Here is a 23,434-nt window from a genome sequence, read left to right as displayed (position 1 = left end):
ATTGTCAAGATGTTGTGATTGCTCCCGTTCAGCTGGGCCCAAGCTGATGATGAGCTGATGAGCCGTAGAAAAGCCAGAATGAACAGAGATAACACAAGCACAAACCAAAAACAAAAACAACAAATGTGAATAGAAAAGAAACAAAGAGCTAAAAAAGCCATCAAAGAACACGCACGTTTTCTGTCTTTGAGCTCTCTGCTGCTTTGGGTTGCTCTGCTTGGTGGCTGGTGACTGCTGGCTGATGGTTTGCTGGTCCGCAATCTTGTTTTTGGTCATGATGATCGCTATGTTGGCTGCTGTTGAAGATGGAGCGGCACGTTTTTTGTTTTCGGGGTATTAAATAATAATGATTATGAACAACAAGTGAGGAAGTGGCTGAAGAATCTTTATGATCTCTTCGAATAGAAGCGACCGAATGGTAGCGCCTCGTTCAGCTCCACTAAGATGCCTCAATGGCCATTAGCGCTTACAGCGCCCGATTACAGACTACACGTACCACAAGTGTGGGCAAAGGGAACGACAGAGAGACGTGGGCTAATGCCGCTCTAGCTGGCCATTGTTAGTGGCTGCGATTCAGGCTGCCTTATTTAGCAGCAGCAGCAGCAGCAGTGGCAGCGGCAGCGGCAGCGGCAGCTGTTGCCAATTCACACTTTGAGACTGGCCCAACAGCTACGGCCAGTTGGTAAATTCGTATTACATCATCAGCCAACACAGCCAGCACAGCCGACCTCTCGTCTAATGTGCTAATTGTCATTACATGAATGCCGACGAGCGCATTCGCGAGATCCATCCCAGAGTGCGATGACTAGAAATTGATGCTGTTCCTGCCTTGCCTCACATTTGGCCCTCAAAACCCTCAGTCAACTGGTTTGGGCTATGTACTTGGCTAGTGGCTTAAGTGTAATAGGGTTAGACTTATATGCCTGGGCTTAGATTTATGCCTAAGTTGTTTACTATCACTAAAGTTCTTAGAAGATAAATGGCTAGCTCAGCTTGCTCTGTTCTTATTGCCTAATCAAAAGTCCACAACTTTTATATTACATTCTAAATCTAAATCTCTGACTCAGAGCTAGTTCTTATTGGATTTTTGCAAGTGCTTATATGTTTACTATGGAGAGAGTCCATATCAGTCTTTCTCTTTTTCTATTACATTGTATATATTTATATATATATATATATATATATATATATATATATATATATATCTTTGTTTTTCTTTATCTAAGTAAAATTACTCCCTTTCTTTCTGCTTTTTTCACCTCTTTCATAGCGAATTATAATTTATGTCGAAGCTCTATCATTCAGGCACTATGGTCTAATTCATATTCTATTATTTTCTCTCCTATTTCTATTTTAATTCTGATATGGGGATTTCATTCAATCTCAGAATGAACTTGCTCTATTCTGATTTTCTTTTTCTCTCTCTGTTCCTCCCTCTCTTTGGAAGTCTTTCTCTCAATCGTTCTGATCGTTATCTCCTTCTCAATCTCTCTCCTCTCATTCTCTTGAACTATATCACTCTGAATTACTTCTTATCTCTCCTTCTTTTCCCCCCTCTCACTCCCTCTCTACCATTTAGCTCCACTTAAGCTCACCTCTTAACTCTTTATCAAATGACATGCCATATCTTATTTATCCATTCTCTTTATGCTCTCTTTTCATGCTCCACAGCCAAGCGTCCCAACGAACCGTCAGAGTACGACTACGAGACAACAGATCTAGCGCCGATTGGCTTGCAGGGCTACCATCAGCTGCCGCCGGACATCGATCCGGAGGACATACGCAAGGAGGCGGCTCTAGTCATCGCCCAGGCCGGTCAGCATCAGAGCAAGGCGGCCAACGGGGATAATATACCCACGTTTCGCGTGAAGCAGAAGCCGCGCCCGAGCTCCAGCAGCGACGCGCAGCGCTTCCATTCGCTGCCCACGCGTCGCAAAAAGGGCAAACCTGTGGCACGCAGCGTGAGCGACGCCTCAGCGGCCAAGAAGCCAGCGAAACGTCCCTCGATCTTTGGCCTGTTCAGTCGCAAGAGCGACACGAATGTCAGCCAGTTGGAGCGAGATCCACGCTTCGAGGACGGACCGCCAGGACGTCGTTTAGTGCGCAGCAAAAGTGATGTGGGCAGCACTCCAAAGGAATCCCGCAACAGCAAAGTGAACAACAACAACAACGGCAAGAAGAACGAGCCAGCGAGTGCAGCAGCCAAGCAGCAGCTGAGTCCGATCATCGAGCAGACGCAGCGGGAGGATTTCTTTGAGCAGGACTATTTCCGGGAACGTGAGCGACGCAAATCGGACGCTGTTACTGTGCGCGAGAAGCATGAGAGCGGCCAGGGCCTGAGTGAGCTGCTCTCGCGCAGTCGTTCCAAAGCGGAGGTGGACGGATCTCTGTTGAAAAGGCAATCGATAAGCGGTGCATCGGCCACAGCAACAGGAGCATCGATATCCGCGGGCATTCGGGATCGCATCGAGACCCTAAAGGCCAAGTCTAGCGAAAATATGCACAGCTCACAGCAGCCGGCGGAGCGCTTGCCCCTGACCAGGGGCCGCACCGTCAATGGCCTGGTGAAGCGACTGTCCATGGAGCGTTTCTCACCACAGCCGGTCATTAGTCAGCCGGCCTTCTCCTATATACGGCCCAACGAGGGCATCACCTACGCCCAGCTTGATCTGAGCGATGAGCCACAGCAGCAGCAGCCACAGCGTGTTTCTGGCCGAGATTCGCGTACACCTCAACGCGAATTCCCCCCGCCAAGGCCACCCAGAGCCAATGAGAGACCATTGCGAAGCTACTCGCCCATACAGAATGGGGGCGTGGGAGCTGGAGGAGCAGGAACTCCTTCCAGATTGACCAGCTCCCACTCGCCCTCGCCCTGGCAACAGCTCAGTCCACGCAATCTCAGTGATGAGGACGAAGGCCTAGGCTTTGAGACACGCAAATTGTATTACGAGGAAGATTTACCCAAGCAGGAGCGCAGAGCGGAGCCACCCATTGTGCCCGTGATTAGGAGCGTCAGTCCGGCGCCCTATCTGGATGAGTTGGGCTATCGGCGAGCGCAGCTGGAGAATCGCATATTGACGCGTCGCTTCGGTGAGGGGGCTACGCTGGAACGGCAGCACAACTACAAGCAGGAGCGCGAAAGATTCCTCGACTATGCCAGTCCAGAGAGGGAGCGGGAAAGGGAGAGGGAAAGGGAGAGGGAAAGGGAAATGGAACGAGAACTGGCTGTCGATGAGCGTTATCATCGACCAGTTCAGCTGGAGCTGGAGAATAGCACCACACTGCCGAAGGTGGAGAAGACCTCGCGCTATCGCCACACCAAATATTATGACGATGGCAACGGTGGCATCAAGGAGACCTATGTGCGGGAGACCCAAAGGGATGGGCAGGTACGTGAGTCGCGGCACAGGGAGAGACTCGGCTCGTCGCCGCGTGAGCTCGAGGAGCAGGAGCCGAAGAGCCTGGACTCACAGCTGACGGTGGGCACGGATCAATACAGATCCTCGCCAGAGCTGCGCAACACCGAGCGCGGACGGCTGCAGGACTATTGGCAGAGCAGCCTCAAGCGGGACAAGCTGCAGCAGCGCAGCTTCGACAAGGGCGATTCGGGCATTGAGAACGATTTTCGCAAGGAATCCTTCAATGGCGATTTGACCACAAGGTAAGTTGATTTGTGGATGAACTGGAAGTGTAACTGTAAGTGATTTCCTCTGCTTTCATTTCGTTTGCCTTCTGCGTAGATGGCGCAAGCGCACGGCCCTTGATGATATGAGGGCTTGCGAGTCCTTTTTGCGCAAGGAGCGCCGGGAGAGCGCTCAGCAGCTGCAGGAGCTGCAGCGACTGCGACGCGAGCACAGCTATGTCTACAGGGAGCGCTCCATAGACGATGGCTCCCACTTTGATCCGCATCTGGACAAGTATACCGTGTCCACGAGCACCTTGCGCCGCAGAGAGCAGCAGCAGCAAACGCAGCAGCAGAAGCAGCGCGAGGACTCCAGCACGCTCAAGCGCAACAAGAAGCTGGGCGGCTTTGAGAAGGTGAAGCAGCTGTTCATTGGCAGCGGCGGCGGCGGCGGCGGCAGCAACGGTGGCAGCGGTCGCAGCAGCGGCAGCAATGTCTCCAGCGGCAAGAAAGACACACAGTCACGTCTGACCAATGGCAGCAGCAGCACGCTGAGCCGCCGTGACAAAGATAAGGAGCGGTCCAGGCTAGAGAAGGAGCGCGAGAGGGAGCGGGAGCGGGAGCGGGAGAAGGAGCGCTATATGGTACGGGAGGAGGAGATGCGTTCGCGCTATCGCGAGCATCATCATCAGACATCAACCGAGGAGACCTCACGCGAACCAAAGGTAAGCCCCACTCTTAATGGCCAAATGATGGCGCTTGCTCCAGAGTTCACTGAACTGAACCGCTGCACGAATGGGTCAAATTTGAGTATGGCTTAACGCGCACAATTTATTTATTTATTTATTTTTTTTTTTTTTTTTTTTTTTGGTCATGGGTTTGGCTATTATTAATTTCGAATTAATCAAGTCTGGCGGCGGCAGAGTCGCCCCCAACTCTGTAGTACGTGCGAATTTTCTGCTGTTTGTTTGCCATTTCGATTAGACATGAGAGAGGTTGTTCGATATTGAGAGAGTATGCGGAGAGGGTGCTTGAAATACATTGTGAAAAGTGAAACACTGAGTGGGACAAGCAAACAGCTGTAGATGATCTTTGAGCTGCCCTTGGGGAAATTGAGAACAATTGATAGGGCTTCTGTGTTCATATTATGAGGAGCAAATAGAGAGGGAATTAGCCTTAAAGTCTATGAGTTTTTACAGCTAAGTTTTGGTTTATCTTTGTCGTCCTTGTTGCAGATTGTTAAGGTTTCCTGGATCAGGTGAAGATTGAGAAGGAGTCAACTTAAAAGGGTAACGGTGCTTAGTTTTTTTAATTAGCCTAACGAGTTTTGTCAGATTTATGCAGATTATTTAGGTTTTCTAGATCATAAGCTGATGAGCTAAGGCTTTGCGTTAATCAGAGTTCTAGAGTTCTACTTTAATAAGTCGATATATAGACAGATTGTAGATTATTAAGATTATATCAAAACGTCACGAAAAGCTAAAGTTAAAAAAAAAAATTAAAAAAAAAAAAAAATGTGTCTACTTAAATGGTAGGTAAATACATTAGGGTATTTTGGATAGCTAAAAATATGCTTCGATCATAAATTATCACTTAACTAAAAATATTTTTTTCTGCAACTAAAGTTTTAACCAGATAAAATAGCAAAATATCATAGTTAAGATTTTTTTTATTCCAATATCAACATCAATTATAATTAGATAATAGACATTATAGCTAAGATCATTCCGCCATTAGAGTATCTTAGGTTCGCATTGGCCTTGTTAACTATGCTATTCTATCTATATATTTCTTAAACATTTTTTTGCTAAGGCGCCTACTTCCTGCTCACAGTTGCTGTCCAGGTGGGCGACTGTGCGCAGCCGAAAATGGTGCAGTGTTTCGAGTAGACGTCATGTCAGCTGGGGGCCACTTAAGAAGAGAGAGAGAGAGAGGCAGAGAGTGTGTGTGTGTGCTAAAGAGCGAAAGAGAGCGCGCCGCCAGTTTTGAGGGGCACATCAAATTGAGTCTAAATCAAGACGTCGCTTGCCATAAAGAATGCCTGAAATTGTGTTTAACAACAACAGCAACAACGACAACAACAACAATGATAATAATAATGGCTGGCCAAATAGAGTTGGAGAATTCGGAAAGCTGACGAGGCGTCGCTTAGCATTTAAAGCTAGAACAAAAGCGCGAGACCCACGCAGCAGCTGTCTCGGCTCTGTTGTCGCTCAAGAGAGCTGACAGCAAGACGACGGCCAACGGGGCGTATGAGAAATTGATTAAAGCTGCGCACAGATGCCACATTGCAAAACGGCGTTTGGGCTGGCACTGGCATTGGAGCTGGGGCGGGGGCTAGAGCTGGAGCTGGAGCTGAGGCTACTGGCAAATAGTTGCAACAGTTGCTGCTGCTGCTGCTGCTGCTTAGCTTAGCTAATTTGCAATGCTTGAGCGGATTTGTGGGCCTTGCAGACCTTGCCAAGAGGATGTAGCTTGGTGTGGCCCAAAGCTACGCGCTGCGTTCTAGCGGATGTTGCAACGGACACGCATCACCACACAATTTGCTCAGCGGAGAAACAAATTAGCGAAATTCTTTGTGCGAATTTCGGCTCGTTAAGAAATTGTGCAAATCCTGCAGCCCAAAGCGGGGGCGTCCACAGCAACTCAATACAAAGGCCCAAAGGTGTGGCAAGGGCTTACCTCTTGCTCTCTTTCCCTTCCTCTCTGTCTGTGTGTGTCAAAAAGTGTTTGCGTGCCGCAGCGGGCGAAACTTTCGAGTGGTAAACGATTTGGACAATATGCGGCTATTATTCATGCTCATGCCCGATGGCCATAAAAATCGCGGCCCAATAAACGTTTTAAACAAGAAATACACATAAAGTGCCTTGGCATTCATTTTCGAAGATTCTACATGACCAAAAGAAAATACAAAAAAAAAAAAAAATAAATAAATAAAAAGAAACAGATATATAAATACAACAAAAAATTAAATAAAAATAAAATAAAGCCAATAATGTTCTTCGCTAATTTATGGCTGCGACTGCGGCGGCCATAAACTAAATTAAGGCGGCATTTGAATATTTGATATTTATTTCCTCTTATTTTTGGTGGGTGCGTAAGCGTCGTCATAGCGCATTGCTGGCTCTGCTGGCTCTGCGCTTTGGCTTACCTTTCAGCCAGTCACATTCCAATGCAAAGTTTGGCCTCTTACAGTCACAAATCAAAGCACAAGTCAGCAGGCGCGAGTCGAGTCGATAGGCTGCACACGACTGAGAATTACCCTGAACCCCAGTCAAGTCAAGCCTATTCAGATTTTAATTTGTATCTCTAGAAAAGAAGAAGAATCAAACTGTGCAGATTTCAGTGACGTAGACGATATATAAATGTATAATGTATATATTTAGATTGTACATCACATATAAATATTTAATATTCTACTAAATATTGGCGAAATCCGAGAAGCATAATGTATGAGGAAGTAGGAGCTATATTTTTGCATATCACAGAATATTGCGAAAAACTGCTACATTTGAGGAATGTCGCGTAGAACATGTGGGAGATATGTTAAATAAAATAGAATTCCCCAGAAATTATTCACATTTTGAAATCATTCTAAAGAGATTTGAAGCGCTGTAGAAGGAACTTCGTATAAGATTTCAGGGCTCCACAGACAGAAAAGTAAATGGAATGACGTATGGACAGACAGACAGAGAGATGATCGGGCAGATAGATAAACAGACAAATAGGCAAATAGGCAGAATGGCTGAATGGGCGGGCAAACAAGAAGGCGGACGGATAGACAGATAGATGAACAGACGGGCAGACAAACGGATAAACAAGCCAATAGACAGGTAGCCATATAGAAGACCGGACGGACGCATGAAGATGAATAGACGGAGAGATGGACAGATGGATATACGAATGAACAGACCAGAGGGACGAACAAATGAAGCCACGGATAGAAGAATGAATGGACAGATTGAGGAATGAATGGATATACGGATAAACGGGACAGACAAACAAGCAGAGATGACAAGACGTCAGACGGGCGAGCAGAGAGTTGGGTGGATAAACGGATGGGATGGGATGGATGGCTGGATAGACGGGCGCACAGATAAATAAGTAGATAGATATGGATATATATATAGATATATGTGGATATATATATAGATATAGATGGATATATATGTACATATGGACGGATGAGCACAGAAAACGATAATCGGGCAAACAGTCAGACGCACGAACAGAGAAAAATATGCAGATAGACAGATAAACAGCTAGATGAACGATTTGCTGACAAACAGGTGGATAGACCAAGAGATATAAGGACTCACAGCAGAACTAAAGGGAAGTCAAATAGAACGAGAGAAACACAGACAGACAGACAACTGCACATAGCTAGGTCAAGTCAATTGCCTGTTGACTCTGATTAGAATTACGCCCTTCTCCTTCCGTCTGCCTCTCACATGCAGATCAACAAACTCGGCATACCCCACAGCTGTCAGTTTCCAATTGGGCTTAAGGTATACAAATTAAATAAACATAAATACCCTGCCACATGCAGCGCAGGCATGCAACGTGCTCTACTCTCTTGCCATAGACCATAGCGCTAGCTGCCTAAACTGAATAGTATGTACATAGATATATATTTAGTATCAACCACAACTGGGCCAAAGTCTCAAAACAAGTTTGTTTGCAACGTGAGCTCGCATTGCCGTCGTCGTTGTTGTTGTTGTTGTTGTTGCGCCCCCACAAGCCACAGTCGCAGGCAAAGCCACACTCAGTCAGTCATTAGGCAAGGCAAGGCTCTCAGGCAAAAGGCCACCTGCTCCACATGGCGTGGCAACCTGTTGCGAACCTCTGACCCCGTTTAGCGCTAGAGTTGAGAATTCCTGTCATACCAAATATTGATATGCCAATTTGTCTATTGTGCAGACTATGGACATCTCTATGCGCCGTCGCCTCTCCACACCGAAAGCTAGTCCATTGCTGCTGAAGAAGCCGCCCAAGCAGAAGCCCACGCTGACCAGCTCCACATCGACGCCCGTCAAGGCGGAGAAGACCAGCTGGTTCAAGTCGCTGGATCGTCGTGCCAAAAGCAATCCCAAGGAGCAGGCAAGTGTGAAGGGAAACTTCCGCTCATTGCAGTCTCTAATTTTTTCATTTGTGTGGCCTGCAGCTCAATGTTTCAGTGAATGGACACAGCGAGGTCAGCTCCAGCAGTTTGAAGCGCAGCAAGCGAAATGCCAACGCCGCCCCAGCGCCAGCCAAGAATTTGCGTTTCTTTGGCGACACCGACCTGGACTCGAATCCGCCAACCATCTCCAAGGCCAGCAGCATGCCAAGGTAAGCATTTGAAATAACTTTGAATTCCTTTACGAATTCGCTTTATAATTTCCCTTAACGAATTTCCTTTATGATTTCCCTTTATTAATACCCTTTATCCATTCACAGACGACGGCCACAGCTGTCGAAGCACTCGCAGAGCGCTTACCACTTGGATCGCAGTCCGCCGCCGCCGTCGCGCGACTACCGCCAGAGTCTGTCGACGACGGCAGCGACGACGTCGCTGACCCCGGGCGGAGCACGGCAGCGCGCCAGCTCGATGCAGCACTTGGAGCATGGCAGCGATGAGGTGGACTTCCGCAAGCGACGTCACTACTCGCGCTCCCGCGAGCTGCACGACATCTCGGAGAGCGGCTCCGAGCCGGAGCCAGTGGAGCGACACAAGCGCGGCGCCGCGCAGCGCGCCATGTCGCTGGAGCGATCGACGGAGCTGCCGAAGCGCTATGAGGACAGGCCGCTGCTTGGACCGCCGAAGCCGGCGCGCAGTGCCGAGCGCCGCGGGCTGACGCCGAGTGCAGTCGATGGCGGCTATGGGAAGTAAGTGTTGTTGTCGTTATAAACAGATTCCGCTGAGTAATCTTCACTCAACACACATTTCATTGAGCAGGGAACGCTATCCGGCGGAGAGTTCCGGCACCGAGGGCGAGTCGAGCCTGCACAGCCAGCGCAGCGTGGTCTATTTGCATGCCACCACAGTGGGCGACATACCACAGCCATATAATCTGCGCCGTCGCTCGATGTCGCGCGACGATCTGCGCAAAGGAGGCGGCGCGGGAGGAGCTGGGGGCAAACCGCCGCTGCAGCCCATGACGCGCACTGTGTCGCGCTCCGTCTCCATGCTGGCGCCCTGGAAGCCCAAGCACATCAGCGAGGGCTACGAGATCAACTATTCGCAGGAGCAGAACAAGCGCGTAAGTTGAGCCTCTGACTAGGTAAAACGGGTATATTAGTTTGAGGCGAGCTGCTGCTAGAATCTTATCTAGATTTTCCATTGAATTCCGAACTCTTCTACCTTAGATCTCCACGCTGCCACGGAAGCCGCCGCCGCACAATGGAGCCACCAGCGCTAGCACGCTGAGCCGGCTGGGCCGCAAGCAGGAGTCGTCGGCGTCGGCCTCGTCGTCGTCTGCCCATCGACGCCTCAATGGCTACTCCGTGGACGAGCGTCCGGCGCCCACGCGTTCGCTGCTGTCGGCATCGAACTTGCGCACCGCCAAGACAAAGTGAGGGGCGTGCTGGCATAGTAATAGTAGTAATAGTAACCAGACCAGGCCAGGTGCTGCAGCCACCTCCGCTGCTGTTAATATTTAACTACACCTAGTTTGCTAATCGTAATCCGAATCGAAACATATTTCTAATCAAACGCAAAGCCCGTTTAGGCTGCAGAGCAACGGAAACGGAAGCTCAGGCCGAGCGGCATTTAGTTCACTAAGGACTCTTAACCCTTGTTGCAATTCTCGTCATATTGTAAATGTGAAGTGTACGTATATACATACTTATATAATATATATTTTATATATATTTTAATAAAATCACTTAACTTAGCTAAGACAACAACCCGACTTTATTTACCGCTGAACAGTTACACTAAAACTTTAGCCGAGACATACTAAAGCCAACCTGGCATATCCCTCTTTCGATAAGAACTGATAACTCGAACTTTAGCCGAGACCTCAACCCAATCAGTATTCGAATTAATTATTTCCTTAAAGAATTTTTCTAAATATTTCCTCCAACTATTTCCTCTGAACGATCACACACATTACTTCACTTCATTGCACTGCACGACTGACTCTCACCAGGCCTGGGTGACTGAAGAAATGCTGCATATGCTGCCCATTATATAGTTCGACTCTCACTCAGAGGCGACTCTTATTCGGCGACTCTTATTCGCACTCAAATGTTGAGCCCGACGTCAGGTGGAGGTCGTTGCAGTCGAACTTTAACTGACCAATGGGAACACTCTCTGCTGTGCAAGCTCTCTAGCTTCGTTTTACTCATATATAAGTACCAACTGAATACTCCCGCACACATATACACAACTCAAATGATATTCCGAAGCTCCTCTCCCTCCCTTGCTTTCGTAGGCAGACAAACTTTTGTTGCCCTCCTGACTTTCGACAACAGCTTCTAATAAAATCAACAATGAAAACATCTACTCAAATTATAGTCGATACTTACACCCAATGGTTTACTTCGAATTATTTCAACAGTGTCTCTCTTCAGCTGACAAAAGTATTCAACAACGAAAATCTACAACAACAATAGCCAAGACTCCCACCGCTCTTTCGACGATTGCTGACGAAAATTCAACAACGAAACTTTACTGAAGCTGTAGCTGAGATAAAAACCTCTTCGAACTTGTTGTAGTCGCTTCAATTACTTTCTACCATTTTTGGACAATAACATCAACAGGCCAATTCCACTCAAACTGTAGCCGAGACACGCACCCTCAGGAGTGGATTAGCTATGGAGCGCCTTCCTTCCCCTCAGTCGCTGAGAGCTGCTGTTCGGCGAGTCAACAAATAAATGATTTCTTTACGCAACTAATAAATTATTCGCAGCTTCTGGTTTGCTCTTTTCCTCTTTCTCTCTCTCTCTCTCTCTCCGTCTCGCTTGCTCTTAGGTTTTAGCTTCTGTCAACAGGCTACTTCCACCTCCCGCCCCACAGCGCATTTCCGCTGTATCCTTCAACATGCTGCTTCAACTTCGGCTGCTGCTGCTGCATTTTCAAGGATAATTGCGAAAAATACAGCTGCAGAAGTTTTTCTTTAAAACGCTTCGACTCCATACAGTTAGCCAAGCTGAGGAAGTAGCTGCGCTGCTGTGGCCGTGGTATTTCAAAGTTCAGCAATAAATTTATAGCCCAGCTTTTGGGCCACTCTCCGTTCCCGTCGCGCCAACATTTGCAATCAGCGAGTGAAGCTGGCCGAAATATGCAAGAAACTTAAAATATAAACAAGCACAAAATAACTAGCCTGTAAATACCCTGTAAAGTATTGGGGTAATCTTGGTAAATCATTTTAAAGTTTTATTCTTGAATAAATATATTGTTATTATATTAAAGTGTAAAAAATATTAAAATATAATTAAAGTAAATTTCGCAGAAATATTTTTTAGCAAAAGTTATATTATAAATATTATATAAAAAAGTTATATTATAAATATAATATTAAACACTATTAAATAATATTAATATTACATAAGTTTGGCAAATTTATGCAAATTAAAAAATTTTTTTAAATAAAATAAAGCAATTCTTTTTAAATAAAAATATATAAAATATTATAATTTTAAGTTGCAAAGAATCTGTTGCTCTAAGTATAATTTCTACTGTTTCATTATTTTATATATAAAATATTATAAATTATAAATTATTTATAAAACTCAATCTATATTCACTCCATTCCAATCTGTTGCTTAAGCATACCCCTTTACACGAATTTACCTAGGGCACTTTCGAGCAGAAAGAGTCTATCAAATCAACAAGAAGTAATGTAAAAAGTGTTAGAATAGTTGCTCCAAGAGTGCGTTTAATTTATTCAACTCTCGACGGACTTTGTTCCACTCCAGGATTATGGATAAAAATTGGTGTTAATTTGCGCCACATTCATTCAATTAACAACTAAAGTTGAAGTTAGCCACGCCCAGTGACCCAATGTGTGTGTGTGTGTGAGGGACAGCGTAACACGCACAGCGTAATTCTTTTCCATTTTTATTACACCTGGAAGACAATCAGTCAGCGCGATGAAGTGCACTTATTAATTAATCGCAGGTGCGCGACCCCTGCGAGAATATTCAATTATCCTAAGTAATTGAATGCACTCCACGCCGAGTGCAGCTGACAAGTGATTAACTGACGGACATAACAGACATATATAACAGACACACATACCGTTATATATAGTTGTATATAGTAGTATATATATTTATGTATATAGATTGATTTCTTTCTTGACGCATTCACACTAATCGAACGTGAATTACTTTTGCCATTGGAATTTTCCATTGCAATCGCAAATTGAATTCTCAAATATTCCATTTATGTTTTCCAGCCATGAAAAGTTAAATCCAGGTGTGGTGCATAATCAACATGGCACAGCAAACTGTATTTACCTGTGTGCATATTACCTGTACATCTATATATATATTATAATATAGTCAATTATGACATTTCGTTTGCTTTTTTATATACACTTGAAGAAAAAATGCAAGACTTTATGGCACATTTTATCAGAATTTTCATTATTATTATAATTATTTTCATAAGTATTCATTAAATAAATTGTCATTTTCGTTACTATTATATTCATTAATTTTCATTATTTCATATTCATATTTGTATAGAATTATCATTATCGTTATTATTATTTTATGAAAATAATGAAAATAACATGTTGAATTTAATCATTTATATTCATATGTTTAATATACATCATTATTATTATATAGTAGGGTACATGTTGCATTATTTATTTAATTTTATCATTTACATGCAAATTATTTCTTTAATAATCATTACTTAATGATGATTAACTTTTCATAAATGCTTAAGAGCGAAAAGAAGATAATGACAATTCAATGATAATTGTCACAACATTAACATGATAATTAATATAATATTTATCTTAACATAAAAAATTAATATTTATCTTAACATTAACAAATTATTATCTTAACATATTCTAAAAATTATTTCTAAAGAATTAATCCTACTAGTATATTGCTAGAAGAAGCAGAAGAAGAAGAAGAGAAGAGGAGCGCACAACCAAACAGCTCAGGAATCAAATCAAGCTTCAGACTTGAGTTGGTCTCTCTCTCTCTCTCTCTCTCTCTCTCTCTCTTTGGGTTATATTTGAAGCTGTATTAGTATTAGTGAGAGGCGAATGAGCGTAGCTTTTACTAATAGTAAAACTGTATAAAAAAGACTAGAAAATACTGCTGCTTGCAAATGCATAGCTGCATTGCTCGGCTTCTCTATACGAATTTATAGCAAATAAATCAGTTAGACAAACAATATTATTTTCACCTTTTATTAGTTGCTCTCTTATATCAGTTCATATTTTATTATTTTAAAATCTATTTTCTTATTTTCTCACTCTAGTTATATCACATTTTTTATATTTTAAATAGAAAATGTACTCCATATGCTATCTGTGAGTACATTATTCACTCACACTGTCTTTCTCCTCCTCCTTCTTCTCCTCCACTTGCATTTCTTTCAGCCTTTCTCTCGCCCTTTCCTTATCTCCATCTGTCCATCTCTGTGCTAGTTCCTCTATGCATGCTCTTTTGCAATAGATTTCCATCATTGAGTTTGCAATTCGAGCCACGTAATTGAAACTCTTGATTTTTCCAATTAATTAAATGGCATTGTCAGTCGCTGATGTCCAACTGGTCCACATTAAGGAGTAGCTCTGGCAGTAGGCAGTGGGTAGTGGGCAGTGGGCGTGGCGATGGCCGTTGATGCGTGAACGGTGGCTTCCGCTAGCCAGCCGTAGATTGTTCATTTTAATTAGCTAAATATTTCTGCATGTCCATCAACACCTTCACACACACACACACACACACACACACACACTCACAGAGAGAATTTATGAAAATTTATTTAAATAATGATTTAAATTGGAAATAATTGAAATGCAAGTGAAGCTCATTGGAGCGTCGATAAATATGCATAAATATGCAAATTGTGAATTAACAAATATTAACTATTTGTCTAGCAATATGATTTATGCTGCGTATTACAATCCATATATGTATATAATAATATTTAAATATAATAAAAATAAATAATGTGAAATGCCAATGGAGTAAAATTAAATAAATTTATGCATATTTGCTGAATGTGGCATTTGCCACAGGCAGGCCGCGCTATGAACATATTTTCAACTCTTTATATATCAATTGATGGGCTTTAATTTGTCTAGGAAAATAATGCTCTGACAATTATGGCTTAAATGTGTCAATAATAATGGCAACATTGACAAATTGCCAGCCAGATGGACAAATTGGCTCAGGTATCCAATGGCAGCCGTGCCCCACACTCACAGACACACAGAAACCAAAGCTCACACACACACACACACACACACACTGCTCCACTCCCTCTGTCGCTTTGGTAATTAAGAGTATTTTAGTTAGAATTAATGTATTCTGGACTTGCAAACAAATGGCTCCACAGCAGCAGCAGCAGCAGCAGCAGCAGCTCCTGAGCTCCTGAGAAACAGTTTGTTATTTGAGTCTCTCTGCAGCTTAGCCGAGAATGTTGGCATTCGAGGTTTGACCGAGCGATGTGAATGCGGTTGGCTTCACAAGTCAGAAGGATGCAGCTGTAACAAGCTCTCTATACCTGCCTCACTCTCTCTCTAACACGCACACACATGTATGCACAAAACAATAATTTCAATTTGGCATTGTATAAATATTTGCGTTTGCATTTGCATAAATTGGTTTTAAAGTCGCCCGCCTGTTGTTAAACTGTGTAAATAATTAATTCTGTTTTTTTTTTGTTTTTGTAAATTTAATTACTGCAGCAAAGCTAAAAGGGAAGCCCAACAATAATGTTAACATTTACACATCCATAAATATGCACAGATTAATTACAGTTGCTGGCTTAACATTTCCTGTATGGCAAATGATCTGCTTACTCTCATACACTGGAGCTGTTATTTAACAGAGTGAGAATATGAAAGGCACCCATGCATAATGAGTGCGGACACAATTGACTTGCTTGCTCGCTCGCACAGGCTGTGTTTATAAGTTACTTGTGTGTGTGCTCTAGGCACTCTGCATCATGTAAAAGAGTGTGAGCACGCACTCTGCCGCTCTTTCTTGCTACTCTTAAGATCTGCATTATTTGCTTTGGCTTGCTGAACATGAACAATAAGGAATAAGGAAACACTTGTCGCGGATATTAATATGACAAACCTCTTTACAAAATAGTTCAGAAATACTTTTAAAATTCCTGTGCACAAATATTTGAGTCATACATACAAATGCATACATATGTATGTACAGGTTAACTTAAAGCAGCAGAGGAGAGGCAAAAGAGAGCACAGACCAAAAATGCATGTGCTTGTGCGAGATACCAGGAATAACTGTAAATGACCGCTACAATAATTGGCATGCTTGGCCGTTCGCTCACGTTCATCGCATTCATTGAGCAGCATAGTTGCATTCATTTAGGCGCTCCTTTCGCTTGACTTTGAATTTGCTAAGCTTAGCACACATATATACACATACGTAAAGAGGGACACTTGAAAAAGGAGAGAGCATTGGCGATGGTGAAGTGCAACGATATTTTTTGGGTACTTTGTGTGGTAAGTAATTAACTTAAATATATCATATTGTTTTGTAGCATACTCAAGAAGAATGACTACATTTATAATTGCCACGCAAATATGTACATGTGTGTACATACTTACATGTGTACGTCTGCCTGTCTGCACTCAACCCAAGGGTATTGCTCATTTATCAATTAACTAACGCGAAAATCACAACTAGAGCCCTTTCTTACGAAGAGTAGTAGACAAAACATGTGTTGGCTTGGGTAGGGCATTGGGAGAGGGGCGTAGCCAATTAATTTTCGCTTTGCGAAAGATGTGCGAACAACACACAGCAAGTTGATTAACGGCAATTGAAGCAGCACACCAAACACAATCAACCTTTTCTCTCTCTCGCTCTTTCTCAACCTCTCCCCGTCTCTGTTTTCGCTCAGCAGACACACTTCATAGGCAAATGCCGTTACATAGAATTTAATGGCAAAGCGATAAAAATGGCGAAAATACAAAACATGCTTATGTAATGGCCGCTGCCTCTGCTGCTGCTGCTGCTGCTGCGTGCTGCTTGCTTTGTGCTGTATGCGTCCTTTATCCAGACTGTAGGCAGCAGCAGGACCCTAGTCGAGACGCGGCTGCTAATTAATCATCGACGTTTATCCGACTTGATGCAGAACTAAACAAATCGTTTCAAATTATTAAAATCATTTATAATGCGAGCCGAGCCACGCAAGCTCGCTGGATAAGCGAGAGGGTTTGAGCAGTGGAATTCGAGAGAGTGGGAGTGGCAGTGAGAGTGGGAGAGGGTGCAGCATGTGAATGCTTCATGATGAAGGATGAAGGATGTGCTGCGTGCGTTTGGCGCCTGGCGCCAGCTCCAAAGATGCCCACGTCCGAATCGCACTCGGCGCTGTAGTCAGAGTCAGAGTTAGAGTCGGAGTCGGACTCTGTGTCTGTATGGGATGCTCCTGCTGCTGCTGCTGCCAACATAAATCAGTCGCACATATTAACCTCGCCGGCGAGCGACTGGCCACAGTTTCGCCTGTGTTCGGTGGGTTTGTTGTGGATTGTTCGGTTAGTCGCTTGTTTGTGAGCCACCGTGACCAATTAAAGACCGCTAAACATTATACTTTTGTCATGGGGTATTAACAATATCACATGGCATATGCAATGCATAGATGATGATGTCGATGTCAATTTCAATTGCAAAAGGGCTAAAAGTTAAAAAGGTTGGCATGGATATATTTATAGGCTAAATTATTTCATTATATTATTTATTTTTTAAGATTGACAGACGAGACTTGACTTAAAGATGACTTAAACAAACTACATAAAGAATTATAATAATAACAAGAAGTATATTATTAACGCTATATTTAAAAATGAGAGTAGAGTATCTAATCGCTGGTATTTTAGAGGCTCAGGTTTTGCTTTCTTTGTTATCTATGCGTTTTACCCTTAGAAGCGCCGCGTTTGCCATATTTTGTCTCGCATTCGCTACGCCTTCCATTTCCTGCTCCGCTGGCTCATTATTCGCACATTCGGTGGGAGCAGCTGGCTGACTGGCTGGTCGGGTGGGTGGCTCTGACAGGAGCCGAGTTGCTCGCATATTTCTCGCAGTCAGCTTATCTCAAAGGCGCTGACAGCCAGCAATGAGGCGCGCATACACACAGCAACAGCAACAACAGCAGCAGCGGCAGCGGCAGCAGCGCAGCAGCAGCAGCAGCAAGGACATCTCGGTCAAAATAAATTATGTGCTCGTCGCGTCCAGCAAAACGTAAACAAAATTTTTGTGGATTGCCAGTGGGTGGGTCAGGAGCAGAGGCAGGAACAGGAGCTGGAGTAGACAGCAAGGCGCAGAGACATTGACCGTGGTCAGGAATAGCCAGCACATGGCTATGGGGCATTTGCGAAAGGCCAACCTGGTTTGCTTTAAGCGAATCAATTAAAGTAAACATGCAGTTATTGTGTTTATTTTGTATTTTGTATATATATAGATATTTTTTTAAAAGCCTTAAATATTTGCGCATATTTACTGTGGTTTTGTTTTGTTGTTTGTGTGATTTTTTTTCAACATTTTTTCACATTATGGTTTTTTGTGTTTGTTTTTTGCGCAGCTGCAAGCAGCGGCAGTAAATACAAAAATAAATAAAACGCAAAGCAAATGAAATAAATGTATAAATTATTATAGTTGTCAGGCCGGATTGGCCATCGAGCAGGAGTCTCGATATGGCAGTTTAAGGCATATTTATTTATGTTTCCAATGATTCCGGTTTGCCGGCCAAACCACACAGCATGCACAGTAACCAGAACCAGAATCCTCTGACTCGCTCTGGATCTCTGCATGTGTGTGTGTGGAGCAACTGCTCACAGTTGCTATTGAAAACTAATTTGCGGTGCACAGAGCCATATCCTTTGGCCAGGCTGCTGCATATTTGCACCTGCAGCTACTAATGGAGCATCGACTGTGGCCAGCAAGCCTGGCCAAGTTTTAGCTCTATGCACATTTGCAGCAAATCTGTTGGCAGCGCGACAGCCAACAAGTTGGAGAATAATGATTGAAGCTGGGGGCGTGGCGAGGATATAAATCAAAGGGGCATACACACATAACTGCTGCTGCTGCTGCTGCGGCTGCTGCCTCCGTCTGTGTGGACTGGCAGGACTTGTAGAGCCCTGTTGATGCCGTTTCTGCTCCAGCGATTTTTCCAATCAAATGAATGCAAAAGTCTAGCCAAAGATCACAGACGGAGACAGCCTGGTCAAGATAGCTTGATGGCTTAACTACACTGGCCGAAATAGTATCGCAATTTCTAATTGAGAAAAAATGTTCGGAATGTATGAAAATTGTTAAAGTAAATCGAATTCTCTTTTGCTTAGCCTAAGAAGTTATTGGCTAGATAACTCTACAACACTTGCAGAAATAGTAGAGGCCATAAAATTTCTTTAAATTAACTAAGGCTATTCCGATGTAGACAAAAAGTTGATAGAGTGCTTATCATATAAATGAAAATTATAGCATGCAAAAGTTCTTACCCAACTCCCGAACTCTCGCTCAGAGCAAGATTTGATTGGTTCCTTTATTTTTATTAACTACTGAGCGCTTTGGGTTGAACTATTCGTGTCACGCTCTATTAACGAAGTTTATTCAGGGAGAACTACGATTGTCGTTCGTCAATTGAGAGTACGAAGTGTGAGATGAGCAAATACAATACACACAATCTCCCACACTCAACTCACGAATACATGCCAATGCATACTATTGCCTTTACTTAACTCAACTCAGGGAGCAGCCAGAGTAAAATAGAAAGAGCGAGCCGATCGCTAACGAAGTCGTTGAAGAACCGAAGCAATTCGTTGCTCTCTGGGTATTTTTACAGAGTGTGGGTAAAATACATTCAGAAACGCTCAACAGCTATGCTATAAAATATAGAAAAAGCAGAAACTGCACCAAAAAAAAAAAAAAAAAAATGTCTTTTCTTTATATTATAAATATTTTCAAAATAAACTAAAACTATTCGAAACTATATAAATGACATACATTCTTTTCTATTTAAGTTACAGCACTTTTTCTCGCAGTGCACACGCACACACACACACATTGAACGAACAGTGGCAATGGCCAACATATTTGAAAAGTTTCCAAATCACGCCTCAAAGACAGCTTGAAAGCCAGGCTGACTGCAAATATTTCTCAATGAATGTGTGCCACACACACACACAAACACACACACACACAGAGAGACAAGTGCAAACATGGCTTAATAACTCATTCATGTGTGTGTGTGTGTGTGTGTGTGAGTGTGTGGCGACTTTTGCATGGCTGGCTGAGCTTCGCCTCCACCTCCACCTCTATCCTCATCCCCTCCATCTTCGTCTCCACCTCCAACTGCGTGGCCAAAGTGTCAATTTGAAGTGGAGCTGTTGACTCGCACTCATTAAATAAAAGATTGCATGTTTTCAGCCCTTTGTCCGAGGACCTTCTATTCAGCTAATCCCAAACAGTTGGCCAGTGCCAAACGGTCCTGCGAGAGAACATTTTCGAGCTGACTTTTTGTATTGTTTGCGACATATGTAACATAGCAATAGACTCTATATGTGTGCAGTATATATATGTAGCTGTACATATATATATTTATATATCTACATATCTTAGCTGTGGCCAGTGTCTCTGTCAAGTCAACTATCGAGTCAACTGGCACACACTAAATTTAAGCTACGAATAAGTTTTGCTATTGATATAAATGTCTGTGGTTGCACAGTGAGAAATAATAGAGTTAGTCTGAGAATGGAATGTGAAAGTAAAATTTATTAAATTTTTATATGAAAAAGTCGAGTACTTTTTCAGAGTACTTACATTAGTACTATATTTATATTTGTTTATGGCTTAAGAATAACTGAGTTGAATGTGCTTTGGCATAATTTATGCGTCTATCTATAAAGAAACTGAACTTGAACTAAAATATATTATTTATAAATCTTTAAGTTTTATCAGCAGTGAATAGAATTTAGCCGTAGTGCGTAGCAATCCGAATTAAATATATTTATTTTATGACGGTGCACATAAATAGCTATTTAAAATTCGAAATATTTAATTGATAAGGGTAGCCATACATAAATATTTGGAATTATACAAATCATATAAAAATATATTATTATAATAAATAATTATCATAAAATAATATAAAATATATTATTGATAGTTAAATTATTACATTATTATTGAATATTTTAATCGTGTAAATTCTCTGGGCATAACCAAAAGTTTTCGATGATTTATTAAGAACGTATTCCCACTCTAAAGTCTCTTTCATCACTAGCAAAGCAAAGGCTTTAAATTGACACAGTCTAAGCAGACAGTCAATCAGTCAATCAATATACTCCTTTCACGTTTCAGAAGCATTCTAATTAAAGTTTGATTGCACATTTTGAGCCAGAATATAATAAACGAAAGCATTTTTGAATATTCACAATTAAAAATTGATTTCAAAGAGTTTGGCAACAATTTTATTGAAGAAAGCAGCTGCTTTATTGAATATTTGTTTGGTACACAGCACAAAAATAATCTGCAGCAATTGAGTTTGCATTGAAACTATATCAATTTTTAGTTTCAAAATTGACACACATTTTTTGCCAGTGTACGCTGGGTCGGTGACAATAAATGCCCGACGTTTGCCTGGCTCTGTGCTTCATTTTATTAATATGGCAACGCATTTGCCTGTGGCATGTTCTACACTCTGCTTCAAGTCGACTTTAGTCAGCCTCCCCCACTCACGCCCCTTGGCACGCCCCTTTTAAATGTTGCATTAAATGCAACCTGCCGAAAACTCATGTGGCTCGAAAATTGTGGCATCGGCTGATGATGATGATGATGATGTCTGACCTCCACACGTTTGCCATTTACTCTATATAATGCCAGTAGTTTCTTCTCTCTCTTACTCTCTACTCTCTCTCGCTCTCCTCTCTTTTTCGCTTTGCCTTGCTGGCACTGCTTTTGTTGCATTGTTTTTTTGCTCTTTGGCAAGATGCAATCTAGCAGACAAGCTGCGCTTCATCCTTTGGCTGAAGTGGAATCTGTTGCAGCTTTATCTGCATAGTGGGTGTGCCTGTGTGCGTGTGTGTCTGTGTGTGTTTATGTTTGTGTATGTAAGCGATGTTTAAGTGTCGGTAAAACTTTATAATGTGTGTTACAACAAACAACACGCACACACACACACACATATATATACATTTATGGGCAGCTGCTGCTTCTTCTTCTTCTTCGTTTATTCTCTTGGCGAGTTTTGTTTGTAGCTGCTGTAATTTTCATTACATTTCTCTCGCTCGCTTGGCTTGCCTGTTGTTGTAGTTGTTGTTGCTTTTGATTTTTGTTAATTATATGTGTTGTACATGTGTGCGTGTGCGTGTGTGAGTGTGGTTATGTCTGCTGTTTGTTGCCTACTTTTCGTCGTGTCATTAATTTCAACTGCTTTAAATTTATGCATGCCACAAATTGCCTGCTGCTTGGGCCATAAATACTATATATACTAAATGCTAAAGTGCTTACACACACACACAGAGAGAGGCACACCCACACGTACATATGTATGTAAAGACAGCTCATATATTCATTGGTCCAACACCTTTGGCTTCTGTCTTATTATTGCTGGCAGACTCCTTGGCCTCTGCAGCAAAAACTATGTTCGCATTTTGATTTTAGAAATCATGTTGAAATACATAATTTGCCAGCAATTGTTTAACTTGCCACACACACTCACACATACACACACACACACACACAGCGACTAGCTGCTTCTAATTTCCATGTGTTGTCTCATTAATATTCATGGAACTCTCTCTGTGCACGCCTCTGCAGGCCTAGCCATGCCCAGGCTCGCCTGGCTGCAGAAAAAGCAGCCGCAAATTTGCATAAATTTTGAGTTTGAGTTCCAGTTAGTTGATATGCGGCTAAGGGTTTGAGTTTTTTTTTCTATTTTTTCTGTTTTTCCTGGTGTCGGCAGCGGCAGCATCTGTTTTATTCTATGGATTTATCAGTTAAATTTCGTATTAAATTTGCTGTGGCAAATGCATTAAAAACTTTTTCGCGTTGCCACAAAACACACACATACACACACAAACAAAAAGCAGTTGGAAATGTGCACACAAATTCGTTTTGAAATGAATTTATATATTTATGGCTGCATTTTACAACGACAGCAGCCGCACATAACAACAACAACAACAACAACAGCAACAACAATGAGCGACGGAAACAATAATCAATTATTGGTTAAAATCAACTCAACGGGATTATTGAGTTATAAATGATTCATAAAATTTGCTGCGGCACCTGTTAGCAGGCGGTGGCTCAGCCCCTGCTCCTGCTCCTGCTCAGCTCCCTGTTCCTGCTCCTGCTCAGCTCTCCATGCGCTGGCTTTTTGTGGTTTCTACTGATAAATGCTGCAAATAAAATGAGGCATCAACACCAACAACAGCAACAACAACAGCAGCTGGGCTCTAATTAAATTTTGTGGCAATGCCACAAAAGCTGACCATAAATAGCCAAAGCAGTTGACCAAACATACATACCGTACATACATACATGTATGCATGAATATATGTAGATATAAGGAAGCGTTTATGGCAGTCATTAAAGGTATGCCACATGCGTGGCAATGTACTGTTGCAATTGCTTAAAGCGTGGCAAACAATCGCAGGCAGCCGT

At 42.8% G+C, this 23,434-nt stretch overlaps 1 protein-coding gene across 1 annotated transcript in view; it reads left to right on the top strand.

The window, feature by feature from the left end:
- Positions 1-10,474, top strand: part of LOC6579844 (zinc finger CCCH domain-containing protein 13) — a 37,487-nt gene extending 27,013 nt beyond the window's left edge. The window contains exons 3-9 of the mRNA XM_032729731.2: positions 1,672-3,661; positions 3,741-4,347; positions 8,543-8,722; positions 8,787-8,953; positions 9,062-9,490; positions 9,561-9,864; positions 9,971-10,474. Of these exons, the coding sequence (XP_032585622.1) occupies positions 1,672-3,661; positions 3,741-4,347; positions 8,543-8,722; positions 8,787-8,953; positions 9,062-9,490; positions 9,561-9,864; positions 9,971-10,180 (3,887 nt within the window). The 3' untranslated portion in view covers positions 10,181-10,474. The remainder of the gene's footprint in view (positions 1-1,671; positions 3,662-3,740; positions 4,348-8,542; positions 8,723-8,786; positions 8,954-9,061; positions 9,491-9,560; positions 9,865-9,970) is intronic.
- Positions 10,475-23,434: the final 12,960 nt, after the last annotated feature.

This window comes from Drosophila mojavensis, unplaced genomic scaffold (genome assembly GCF_018153725.1).
Source record: "Drosophila mojavensis isolate 15081-1352.22 unplaced genomic scaffold, ASM1815372v1 contig_80, whole genome shotgun sequence".
In the NCBI taxonomy this organism is placed as follows: Eukaryota; Metazoa; Arthropoda; class Insecta; order Diptera; family Drosophilidae; genus Drosophila; species Drosophila mojavensis.
The sequence above is the reverse complement of the archived record's forward strand: the minus strand, read 5'-3'. Positions and strand labels throughout refer to the sequence as shown.